At 44.2% G+C, this 13,309-nt stretch overlaps 1 protein-coding gene across 3 annotated transcripts in view; it reads right to left on the bottom strand.

Annotated features, from left to right (window-relative positions):
- Nucleotides 1-179: 179 nt before the first annotated feature.
- The window catches only part of gpatch8 (G patch domain containing 8), a 28,611-nt gene continuing 15,481 nt past the window's right edge, over nt 180-13,309 (bottom strand). For 2 of the 3 annotated variants that reach the window (XM_046033862.1, XM_046033870.1), the window contains 5 exons: nt 9,277-9,344; nt 7,108-7,194; nt 6,780-6,923; nt 6,508-6,638; nt 180-5,260 (listed from right to left, as the gene is read on the bottom strand). In XM_046033862.1, the coding sequence (XP_045889818.1) occupies nt 1,411-5,260; nt 6,508-6,638; nt 6,780-6,923; nt 7,108-7,194; nt 9,277-9,344 (4,280 nt within the window). In that variant the 3' untranslated portion in view covers nt 180-1,410. Of the gene's footprint in view, nt 5,261-6,507; nt 6,639-6,779; nt 6,924-7,107; nt 7,195-9,276; nt 9,345-12,393; nt 12,436-13,309 lie in introns of all 3 variants that reach the window. The other variant, XM_046033880.1, reaches the window with a different exon arrangement.

Below are 13,309 nucleotides of genomic sequence, written 5' to 3'. Positions count from 1 at the left end.
CCTGTTAACATGCATTTTGTGGATTTACTGCTTTCACAAGCCTTTTCAAGGCAACTAGGGCACCATCTAGTGTTAAATTTTAACAGTGACCTCTGCAGGGGTTGTTTGACTATCCCAGATGAAATTACCACTGAGTGAATTTCATTAACCCAACATAATATGGAGAGAAAAAAAACACATGAACTCAAGATTTTATTTGCTGAAACGTTAAGTTTTTAAAAAATACAGAGTTGCTACTGTTTGACAGGTCACTATACTTTGCCATCCCAGCTTATTTTAGCAGGGGTCCTTTAGAAACAACCTTGATAAAATACGTACGTGACCATCTTTTACCCATCTTGTCATTAATTTTTTCCCCAATGCCAGTCTCAAACCTCTAGAATGTTAATAGGTTAATCTACAGCAGTTTTATTTACAAAATTACACAAAAGCAAAACACAGCCCTTCTTCTGAAGAACATTTTGGAAAATAATTTAAAAACAGAAAAATACAATTATTGCAGTATACTACAATCTTGTTACATGATGCAAACGCACCATCTCGATGTACAGATTTCAGTGCAATTTATTCAGGTGTTCCCTCACCACAGGGAACATGAGCTTTGCCTCAGAGCATCAGGGATGTTAAAACCCCTACATCACATTTCCCCTCGCTTAGAGAGGGAGGTTCCTATGTGACAATGTTATTTCTATTTGGACACCACAGCTGTAATTTCATATGGTCATCACTGATGGGATTCTTCACATAACACACTGATATATGTACAAGTTACTGCATTACAAATTATTTGAGACCAAGGATCCAATAGAGAGCAAGTAGTCATATGACAAGATAAATAGTACTGAACAGAACTAAACTGTCTCTGAAAGTTACATTACAGAACTGGAGCTGTTCCTCTCTAGAACCCCACTTTCTCATCATCCTAACATGATTCTGCTTATAGTTTCAGCCATTACATCTCTCTTTGGCTGCCAAAGTGAGCAAAACCTGTGAGAAAATTATTTTATATGGGAAACAAAAACACATCCAGTGGTTTCTTTGAATTATCATTCAAAAAGGGGTGGTGTTAATATACACCCAGCTGGTACATAAACCAATGTCTTGAGGAAGTCTCGGTAAATCTACACTGTTTTAAAAATTCAGGGCAAAACATGGAGGAAAAAAAAAAACATAAGCCAGAAGAAAATGTCAGTGTCAATTCTGAACCCGACACAAGCAGCACCACTTTGTGGCTACAACTTACTGCACTGTGTAGGTCAGTAATATGGTGGTTTAATGACAGCTTCCTGTCTCACTGCCTGCCTGTTGTCGCAAAGACTTTATCTTAAAACCCAAAACCAAGCCGGTTAGGTTAAGTCTTTCCTCTAGTAGTTGGGTGCTGGGACTACACTCCTTCACTTGCATTTTTATTCAAGAGCCATGATTAGGTGGGTGCTGGAGGTCCTGCCCTGAGAAGATTGGGTGTAGCAGTGGGTGGAGTTGGAGAGCTGCTGCTGCAGCGGCCTGTGAGGGCCGGGGTGTGAAAAGTGTGGGGTACAGGGCTGTATGTGGTACATGGTGGAGAGCTAAGGGGGTGTGGTGAAGTGCAGAAGCTGGGATAATATGTATAGGCTGACCAGAGAGAAAGGCCGTATGGTGGGCAGGAATCAACCCAGCATGTCCGAGTGAGTGTCCCAGAGAATGACCAAGGGAGTGGCCAAATTGAGACAAGGAGATGGGGGTAAGGTGGTGCTGGGGAATGTGGTGTACCTGGGCCAACTGGGCATGTGCAGGATGTGGGTGGTGGGCATGCGCTGGGTGGATGCCCATGGCTGCAGCAGTGGCAGCATGGTGCTGCAGGATGGCGTGCTGCACTGTGGTGATTGACGTGCCGGAGGCTACAGACACAGTGGGCTGCTGAATGTGGATCTGCTGCAGGGTTGGGGGAGGGGGAGCCGGGGCCATGTTGGCTGCGGCTGCAGCAGCTGCGGCTGCGGCCGCAGCAGCAGAGGGAAACGTCTTCACCTGCTTGGCCATAAGCTGCTGTTGGATGTGTTGCTGTGCAGCCTGTTGCAGCTTGCTGTATTTCTCCATCTCCTCTGGTGTGAATGTAATGGGCTGACTCTCTAAAGGAGCCAGTCCATCCTCCTCTGCCTCCATGCCATCCTCCTCCAGGTTGGGTGGTGGATAAGATGGGTAGGCATGCATTGGTGGCTGCTGCTGCTGCATTTCTGGCATGAGGGACTCCAACATGGGATTCTGAGAGGGGTCCTGCCCAGATTCTCCTTGGTACTGGGGTATCATCATGGAAGGCTCCTGTTCAAACAATGGCCTGGGTTCTTGGTGCACCAGGACTTCTGTAGTAGGGTGCTGTGTCTCCTCTTGCACCGCTGTGCTCTGTGGGGCCTCCTCAATCTTCTGGACCAGTGGAGCTGGAGGTGGTGGTGGAGGAGGGAACTCCCTTATAGGCTCTACCAGGATAACCTCCCTCTCAGCCTCAGAGCCTTTCCCTGGTCCTGATTTCTCACCCTCATCAGGTCTGGTAAGGGGAATCAGGGGTTTCTTCCCTGCCTGCAGCTTACCAAACAGCGGCAGCATGGCTTTGTTTCCCAGGGTAGGGGGTAGTTTGGGACCAAAATAGCCTTGTGGCGGGTCCTTAATCTTAATCCCAGATTTTGTTCCTGTGGCAGAATCATCAGTGCTTTTTTTAGACTGAACCTTCTCCAACAGCTGGCGTGCAGTAAGGGTGTTTTTCTGGTCCCCTGCATCTCGGGACCCTCCTGGCCTCAGAGCCTGCGAGCTGGATGAATGGCTGTTGCGGTTAAGGCCTCGAGATGACGATGATCGTGGAGACTGAGAGCGGTAGATGCGAGAGCGGTTGAAGTCTCTGCGTTGTGCGTCACTGTCCCCTCGTCCCCTGGGAACTCGCCGGCGTGGGGAGCCTTTGGTGGAACTGGAGGTGCGGCTGGCAGAGCTGTGGCTGCGGCTGTAGCTGCGTCTCCAGGATCTTGCGCTGGTGCTGCGGCTCCAGCTACTGGAGCTCCTTGAGCTGCTCCGATGGTGCCGACGGTGCCTCTTCCTGCGGCTGTAGCTGCGTGACCGCGAGCGGGAGTCTTCTGAGGACGAAGAGGAGTACTGATGTCTCCTAGATCGTCTATGTCCTCGGCTTCCCCTCCGCTCATACTCCGAGTCTGACGAGCGTTTGGAGTGCCTCCGTCTGCGACCTGCGGTGCTGTAGTCACTGTAGCTGTCTGAGTAGCTGCGGCTACGGTGGCTGTAGGCGCTGCTGCCTGCTGAGGAGCGCTCAGAGCTGCTGGAGTAAGAGTGACTTCGGGAGGTTTGGCCCCGATGGCGCCGACGACTGCTGCCCCGCCTTTCCCCCCGCCTTGAAGAACGGCTGCAGGACCGCCTTGATTCCTCACTATGGTGACGGCGTTGTTCCCGAGGACTTGACCTATGATGACGTGAACGCTGAGCATTAGAGCCCCCTTCTTCTTCACTCTCGCTACTGGGAGGCCTACCAGGACCAGGACTCTTTTGGGCTGAAGTGGAGCAGGAGGCACTTTGAGGTGCACTGGAGTCAGTCTTTTGTCGCTTGGTGCCACTGTGCTCCTCTGAGGAGTTGGCCTTGTCTGTGCCTTTTCCGGTAGCTCCTTCCTCTGCTCCAGACCTGCAAGGCACTTCCTTTGTAGCACGTTTCCTCTTCCCCAGTTCTGCTCCTGTATTTCCTGTAGCCACTCCTCCTCCAGTTGTCAGCTGAACAGAGGAGGCAACAGTTTTTTCTTCTGACTTCGGTTTTGCTTTTTCCTTTTCATCACCTGTTGCCTCATCTTGATCTGGAGCCTTGTTTTTGCTCTTCTTCCGTTTGTGTTTTTTCTTCTTTTTGGGCTTCTCTTGCGTTACCTCAGTCTCTCCCTCTGCATCTTCTTTGGCTGCCTTTTCTTTTCCTTTGCGTTTTGAATGCTTGGCGGACTTCTTATGCTTCTTCTTTTTCTTTTTTTTCTTGGCACTACTGCTGCCTGTCACAGCCTTTTGCTCATCACCTTGTGATTGACCAGTCTCACCCTTCGTCATTAGCTTGTCTTTGTCAGTGCTGGTCCCGGGTTTAGTGGTAGTATCTACTTCAGCTGTTGAGGTAGCCATCTCTTGTCCTTTGCCATCAGACTCTTCACAAGTCTTAGGGGACTTTACTGCTTTCCCACCACGCACCCCTTTGTTGCGGGACAGCTTGAAGTCAAAGTAGAGGGGATTACAGCTGTAAGACAGGGAAGGCTGAGCTTTTGTAAATTCGAGGAGCTCAGAGGGCCACTGCAGGGTGGTGCTCTCATCTTTGCTCAGAACTGGGAAGAAGGGACCTGTTGGGATTTTAGGACCCGAGGTGGAATCCAGAGTATCCTGTGTGCCCTCTGCTTTTTGTATAGGTGAAGTGGGTACGATGGAAGCGGTGTCTGCTGAACATGGAGTGACATCCTCTGTCTTCAATTTTGGCAATGGAGGAGTTGGCGCTGGGTCAGGGGTTGGAGAGATATTACCATGTTCTTTTTCAGTCGTGGCCTCTGTAATGTTGGGTACTGTCTGTTCAGAACTGTCTTCAACCTTTTTCTCCTCCTGCCCCTCTTCCTCGTCTTCCTCTTCTTTGCTCGGACACTGATCAGTGGCTTTCATAAACAGCAAAAACTGGAAGTGAGGCTTCACCCGGCAGTGAGCTGGAGGTATATAGTGATAGTACTGAGGCTCCTGTCCAGCATACCCTTCCTCTTTTTTCATCATCATCTTCAGTTTGTTGAGAGTGGAGGCTAGAGAGGCTCCATCATCAGGCTGCTGCACCTCTTCCGTCCCTGCCACACTACTGCCGTCGCCCCCTTCACCTCCTCCTTCACCTCCCTTAGAGCTGTCTGTGCTGCAGCCAGATGTGTCTTCTTGCCCTCCAGCCTTTTCTCCCTCCTGGATCTCCTCTTCCTCCATAGCCTCCTCTCCATGATCAGCAAACACTGCTGCTGCTGTCTCCAGCTTTACTGGGGCTTTCTTGGCAAAAGAGAAAGACACACTGACTTTGGATGCACCACTAGGAGTTGGGGAGGAAGAGCTGTTCTTCCCCAAAGAAAAGCTGATGGTAGGGCCTGGCTTCGGTGAGGCTTGCTCAGTTTTATCTGCCACTGATCCTTCCAGGGCACACTCTGTCAAAGCAGTGTTCTCAGGTGTCATGTTGTCGCCATCTTCTGCATTCTCTCCATCCACAGCCACTGTGGTAGTTTTGAACATGGGCCCACTTCCTGGAGTACTGAAACACAAAAGCATGACAATGTGATGTGCGATACATGTTTCCAACTGAATACCAGATGTAACTGCAGTGAGAGTTCAACAGGATAATTACATGCTTGTTGTGTCTTTTTACATCACAAAGTGCCCAACAAGGTCCTGAAAGTCTTCAGTATCAGATTCATTTTTATAAAAAAAAGCAAAAACCAAATCATTCCAGGGAGGCTTGTGACGATTGGATCGCTTATCAATGATTGAAGGGATGATCAGCGATTAGTTTTTCATGTGCCGATATTAAGCGATTTTGACTAACTCACTATCAGAACTAAGATGACATAAAAACAGTCCATCTGCACCACACTGCAGTGTTTCCCATTCACTGATTTATTTGTGGTGACACGACAATATCAACACTGACCACCACATACTATATAGCCTACTATTCAATATGAGTAAAATCATAATTATTATAAAAGCGCATAGAGACGCTCACAGGGGGTTTCTGTGGGAAACTGTACTGTGTATTTTACAGATGTTTCTGGTGTTTTCTCTTAACGCTAATAAGCCTTTTCCCCCCCCCATGCTGGCATTTCACTGACTGCAGCAACGTAACCTGGCGATCAGATTGCCAATCGATGATCTCAAGTAGCCATGATTAGACGATATGAAAATAGAGAAGATCGCCCAACCATAATTCAAGGAATTATGAGTCTGTTATAGTAGGGTGACATGTCTGTTATTATAATATTAAAGAGTGGTGTAACGGATCGTAGTTGATCCGTACAGATCCCTCCACGGTGAAAAACTGCTTTATTGCAGCTTTAATGTGATGTTTATCGCAGCTTCAGTAATATCTAATGCCTTCCCTTCGACGCAGAGCTCTGCTCGCTCACTGGAGCAGCTCTAGTCTCTTTGCCCATCTTTGGCACAGCAGCCTTCAGTCTTGATATGCTGTTACTCGTAACCAATCAGATAGTGCTGTGGGTGGGACAGTGAGTGAGACAAGAGAGGTGACTACAGAAAGAGAGAGTAGCTACATCAATGCCGAAGTTGGGCTTATTAACATGAATTTAATCCTAACTTTATTTTTTTCTGATCCAAAACATTTTCAGATTGGTGACTCAAAACCATGATGTAATCTGAACTGTAAATTGTGGTGTTTGTTTGACCTAACTGGTTACACTGTGGTCATTCAAAACACAACAGGCACACCAAGTTATAGATTTTGAAATCCAGCCAGCAGAGGGCACTCCAGGAATAAATTCTTACATGTCCTGTAGTTTCCTCTGCTCAGCCAGCTCATGCAGCCGGCGCAGCATCTTTTCTTGCTTCTTTCCATGTTTCCGCGAACGGGATGACACATTACGAGCAAACTCTCTCTGCTTCAGCTCTTTAAGCCTCTGCATTACACAGAAGCAAAACATTGACAACACAGGGAGAAACAAAACACATCAGGATCTCTTCTCTCCCAGAAAAAAAGAAACACTTCTCTCATGTTTCTCTTCATTATGAGTGCAAGAACTTTTAATCACAACTTGTACCTGCTTATGAGCGTGATCATAAGAGTTGATGTGGTTGTCAAATTCCTGGTGTTTGGTGTACTGTTTGTCACATAGCTCACAGTAGAAGTTGGCTCTCAGGTCTTCCAGAGCCTTTGCAATAGCTTTCTCTTTTTCCATCTGGTCCTATTTTTGATTGGAAAGACAGGAGGACATGAGTGAATCAAATTAAGAAAAAGAAATTACAGTTACTACAGTACCTGTCTTCCATTTCATCCTATTCCAGATGTATTTACCACAGCAGCTCAACTAATATAGGTTATAGAACAAACACTAATTATCAGAATAACACAAGGCTGAAGGGCCTCACCTTGTATTTTTGCCGCAGTTCTTCTGTATCCTCCTTCTCCACTTCAAGCACTCTTCTCTTCTCTGTGGCGTCCTCTGCATAGTCCAGCTAAAAAGGAGAAAACAAAACACTCCTGAATCAAAGGGAACAGTTCAAATTAATCTTACGCCATGCCATTAATACGTGTGAACAAGCTGTTATTGGGCTACAGGGGCTATGACTGGTCAGTTGTGTTGCTTGTAGGCATGGGCTATTACCGGTTTCAAGGTATCCCGTGGTATGAAAAAGTCAAGGTTTCAAAAACACTAAAATTTTCCGTTATACGGTTGCTGCCGTCAAAGACGTACTGTACTTTACAGGTATCCCGCAGGTTGTGTGTGGCTTAGAGAGGGTAACACGACCCCTCCCCCTCCAGTTGGTGCGAGTAGTCAGTCACCTCTGTGTAGGATGGCCGAATGAGGGGAACCCCTGAACATTTTCCCCCGTTGAAAAACACAGGAGGTAACATGACAAATATGATATCCCATCTATAGGAGTACCATCCACTCTTCGCTAAATTCAAGGTAACACTTTCTTCAAATGAACATTTGCAACAAACTAACAGAGTTAGCGTGTTTAGCGGTGGTGAAATAAATACTATTGGCTTGCTACCAAAGCAGATAACATGGCTAATTAACTAGCTAACATCAGCCAGTTTCACCCCTCACGTTACTTCATAGAGCGGGGAAGAGCAGAGTACTACGTTTCTGCGATTTTGTACAATAATTAAATTTAACTGGTATTATGTCTATATAATGGTCCTCCACCATTGTGTAAATCACAACATTAACAAAAATAATAATAAAAATTAATGCTGGGCAACGATTAAATAAACCAATTAGATAAAATGTATATATAATAATAATAATAATAATTTATTTTATAGTGTTATTTGATATTATTCTTAGCAGCAGTGGTATATGTTGTTGCTTAAAAATAAAATATAGTGTTCAATGGAAAAAAGTTGACGTTTTTCACCAAGACATTCAAAAATATCACATTTTAGAGCTTTTAAACGTGATACTGTGAAACCGTGATTTTGTGCTTAAGGTTATCATACCGGGTAAATCCCATGTCGGTCCATGCCTAGCTGCTCGTGTTTTCTCATATGTGTTTCTGATGCTGACAGATTGTAAAGTCCAGCTGAAATCCCGTTTAAATCACCCCAAATAAAATCTCTATTTTCTATTATCTATGTATGAATACTGGAATGGTGTCCATCAAATCATTGCAAAACTAGTGGGAGACATTATGAAACAAAAAAATGTTAATTATAAATTTGTTTCTTGATGTTTCTGATTTTTTTCTCAAAGGAGAACTGAGGAGTTATTTACCGGGCAGATATATGTGCTGCAGCAGACAAAAATTGCTTTTTCATTTCAGTTGGACTTGAGTAAGATATGATGGATTATAGGAACACAGAAGCAGAAATCTTTCTTAAAGCGGATAAATGATCGAGCAGGAACTGAAATTCCAAGAACATCAGGCATACTGGAGGAAGCATGTATGGGTTTAACACCATTCATACACCAAATTATTCTTCCAGAGACTGTCTGGAAGACAGTAGTGAGCGTTTAAACCGAAGACAGATTTAAAAAATATAAAAGTTTCACCGTTTGGTAATCCTGTTTTGTGACCTCATGTAGCCAAGTGGCCCACAACCTTGCATCTGAACTTCTGTTTCTCCTAGTTGTTTCCACCGAACAGTAACATAACTCACACTTCACCAGGGTGGCTCTTGAAGGGTAGAAATTTGAGTAAACTGTTCTATCTCAGTACCATGCTGAAAGCCACTGACAAATGTTTGTGTTACAACATTTCAACAACACTTAATGATCTTTATTATCATCTTTATTTTATATACCTCTCAGCAAAGATTGTCATCTTATATGTATCCTAATTTTGTTACAGCAAAGTAATATTAAATATTACAGTGGTGAAAACTCTACTAAGAACTTGTCTGATATCAAAACGAGTTCAGAGCAAACGCGTAAGAATAGCTTAAGCTATTGCTGGTCACTGTCAGTGTGTTGTGCCCTGAAGGCAACTGGCACATTTAACTGGACATTTAACTGCGCGGTGCTTCTAATATATTCTCATTAATAAGAACAACATAAATAAGTAATGGGGATGAAATAAACAGCATCATACCTCCATCTCCATCCGTCCCATCCCCATGACATCATATTTGAGGATGATGGGCACAGGGTCGGTGCGACCTGAGGGAAAAGAGACAGAGAGAGGACTAGGTGAGTCTTTGAGACTGAGACGGAGGGCCAGCTCGGAGACAGCCTGCTTTTAGAGCATAGGGTGCTGGGGTTAGAGAATTTTGCCTTGAAGTGCAAAGAGACCAGAAAGCTACAGTGAACCAAACATCAGCCATTCTCACAGCTTACTGCAGCCACCAAGACCAATTTATCTAGTGTTCCTGTTAACCTGGCTGCTAATTTGCATTTTCAATCAGTCAAATTAGCTGCAATTAATGTTTTGCTGGTGAATTTAAAAGAGTAAAAGATATCAGGGTTGTTCAGCACTACAGTATGCCTTACTAGAAAAAGATAAGGTTCACTAGAAACAAGGCTATCAGCTTTAAGCCAATCTGTTTCCATATCTATTCAGTGTAGTTGTGCCACCCACCACCCCTCCTCCACCCGTTCGATGCTGCAGTCCTGGTTAGACCAGAACGCCAAGTTTATCAAGGACGCTACAGCTTGAGGGAGAGTGTGTGTGTGTGTGTGTGTGTGTGTGTGTGAAGGGAGTTGCAACAGGCCTGCACAGCTGCTGCCACTGCTCACAGAGTGCCACTGCGACATCCTCCATGAGGGGAACAAAGCCTCCCAATATTATCTAAGGCCTATTGCATCATCTCTTTCTGAAATGTCTGCAGCCTGGATGACCCTTGAAAGCCCCTTTCACTGTCCTTAGGTCCAAATCTGTCCCCTTGTCCCAGGTCCCCTTCCTCATCATGACTGTAGCTGAATGATTAGTTTCCTCTGTCTACTTAAGCTATGTTATGTAAGCTGTGAAAAGAGCTAGATCGGAAGGAAATTAACTGTAGAAAAATAAACAAACCAAAGACAAAAAACAGAATGAAACATTAAAGATATAAAATATTTAAAAATCAAAACTACTTTGGAGATTGACACGGAATTGCTTAATCCACTCATAATCAGCCAAACAAAGCAGAGAGAAGGACAGAGTAAAATTAAAAAAGGACACAAGCACTGAACTACAGCAGAGTGACGTCACAGGCCAGGTATCGCCATGGTGACAGTGCAAGGGATGGGGATACTTACCTGGTAAAACATGGGTATGGGTAGGAGGAGAAGGGGGGGGGGCAGACAGACAGATAGACATGGGGATCTCAACACAAAAGGAAAATAAAGAATTTGGACTAGTCTGCTGCTCCTGTTGCCAGCCAGATACAAGATACAATAATCAATCTTACTGATAGTGATTATCAATTCAGTTTGGTTTCAGTTTTTTTTCCCTCCCGCATATTCAAGTTAGTTTTTTTTTTTCATGAATCAAATTTCTATGTATACCATTGGGCGTATGGAATAACGACAAGCACCGGGGTTAGAAATGTACAATCAAAGTGTCATTGTTATATCTGTGCCAAGTAGGCCAGGTGGTTTAAATTTCACCCAAATTTGACTAAAAATGAAGGACTTTCTCAAATTATCCACTGTCCTGTGAAAGTAATACTTTGAGCCAAAAAGAGCATGTATAATGTATTAAAAGGGGCTATATGTAGTTTTTTAAATGAAATTAATCACTTTTTAATTGCCTATTTATAAAAGGGTTGTAACCTCACATAAAAATGAATCATTCGCCTGTAAGCTGGTTCCTATGTGAAGAAATCTGATTGTATTTTCTACAAAATCCATTGGCTTAGGCAGTGATGTTCATGTGCACTCCTGAGCCTCTTGCCTACTGATTCTGAACTCAACAGTGACAACACCGCAGGCGACACCTAAAACCGACAGGCTCCCAAGCACAACACAGACTCCCAACAAAAATTCCATGCAGGATTAAAAAAACAACAAAAAGGTTTTATGGGCTGAAGGCCGTCAGGCCAAACTAGAATCAGATCCACGTCGGGCGGAAACACAGGTCAAACCTGACCCTGAGTTGACTTCTAATCCTGTTAGACAGGTACGCTGCGGATCACGTGAAATATATTGGGATTGTGTGTTTTAGTTGGCTCAAGTTAGCTAACGCCGACATATTATCATGACGGCTATATGCAATCAATGAAACAATGTCATGCAACAAGCTTGGATTAGTTTAACATCAAGCTGATAAAAATATTACGTAACGTGGGAGTTTACCTGAGTTTCCCGCATTTTGTGTGATGCTGTCTCCAGGGTGTCGGCCTCTGTTTTGGCTCACTCACCTCACCGCTAAAGGCCACTAAAAAACTACACATGGCCCCTTTAAATGCTACTGCATTTTAAGGCTTGGACTGAATTTATTGCTTTAATCGGGGCTGCTTCCTGGCACATTATTACCTTTCTGGACAGAGGAAGGTAAGAACATTATTGGAAGTAAATATCTGTCATTCCTGTGCTTTCCTTGAGTAATTTAGTCATCATAGCCCAATGACATTAATTCTGAAATCATAGATGCATGGGCATTGTAACATATAATGGCCTGCCTTGACTCTCCACTGCAGTGTCTGGCAGCTGGGTGGGCTTTTAGCTAAAAACGTAACACTGATTGCATGATTTGAAAGAGCTTTTTCCACTGAGGAACTGAGAAGAGGACTGATTATGTGATATCTGGATCACAAGACTATCTATTGACAGACATGGTCACACTCTAGAGAAGTGAAACCAAAAAAGGGGTTAGTCTGTTAGCCAGCCACTGCAGTGGTCTGTCTGAATTGAGTCACAAGCCAGGCCCAGAATTAAAGATTAATGAACAATTACAGTCATCCCAAACTATCACCAATCTTTAAACACAGTGACAATACTTCGACATTACCCATTCCAGTGGAAAAAAAAAGGACCAGACAAAAACAATGTGCATCTAAATCACAGGGTGTAAATCACAAGGTTTAAAAAAACTGAAAACAAACAAAATGACAATGTTCTAAGAGTAATACATATGCATGATAATATACAAGCAGCAGAATGACGACTAATACAGAGAGAATTGAAAGCCTATGTAGCATTGGTGCTCTGATGAGAGGAAAACAAAAAATGGGAGAAATTAAAATAAAATAAAAAAAACAATTCAATTGGGGGATAAAATAACATTTACCACTAAGTTTACCATCAGCACAACATGGGCAGGATCAAATCGCTGTAAAAAAGAAACACCAATTGGTTAAGCAGGAAGATTGAGGCACATAGAGAAGGGAGGGTGGGGTTGGGAGTGTGGTTGTGGGGTGTAGGTTTATTACCAGAGGGGCATCAGTGTGTCACCCCCACCCCCCTCATCCCTTCACTCAGGGCTAGGTGCTTACAGGGATTTTCGCTCACCACTCTCTCCCAACCACTCGTCCCAGTCCCCAGGCCCCTAGCCTGGCGTCTTGCTCCCTCAACCAGAATATGCCCCAAACGTACCAAACTACCTAAAAACTTAAAAGGCCTGCAAACCCTCACTTTTTATCTTCACAGAGTGGAAACTAATTTATTTGAAACCCCATCAGATAAGTACTTTTGAGGAGCTGTACTGGGTGAGGGAATCATTAAACAAACAGCTGAGTCTGATGGAATATTAACTCTGACAGGTAAAAGGAAGTGCATCGTCTAACAAAAGTTGTGAATCTACTTTTGGAGTGTCTGGTATGGGGAAAAGATTTTGCCTTTTATTTAAAATATTTCTTTTAACATGTGGTCAAATATCTAGTCTGACATGATGCCTCTAGGGATGACTACCATTTTCCCCCTTTGAGCTTTTTTGCCTTGTCAGCCCAGTTAGCAAATCTCCCTGAGATTCTTTCATTTCCTCACTAGCCTACAGCCAGCCAGCTTGTTTTGGGATGTGCTTAACCCCGGAACAAGTGAACACATGACACATAAAATGTACCTGAGGAAAGAGCCAGCAAGGCTTTGAGCAGTGCTTAGAGCAGGTTCTGCATTGCTATGCAGCAGCGGTTTTTACCAAAGTACACTTAAAATTGTGAACTGTGCGCCCGTCTGGAGTGTTACATTTCACTCCATCATGTGAAAGT

Source organism: Micropterus dolomieu, linkage group LG02 (genome assembly GCF_021292245.1).
Source record: "Micropterus dolomieu isolate WLL.071019.BEF.003 ecotype Adirondacks linkage group LG02, ASM2129224v1, whole genome shotgun sequence".
Classification (NCBI taxonomy): Eukaryota; Metazoa; Chordata; class Actinopteri; order Centrarchiformes; family Centrarchidae; genus Micropterus; species Micropterus dolomieu.
The sequence above is the reverse complement of the archived record's forward strand: the minus strand, read 5'-3'. Positions and strand labels throughout refer to the sequence as shown.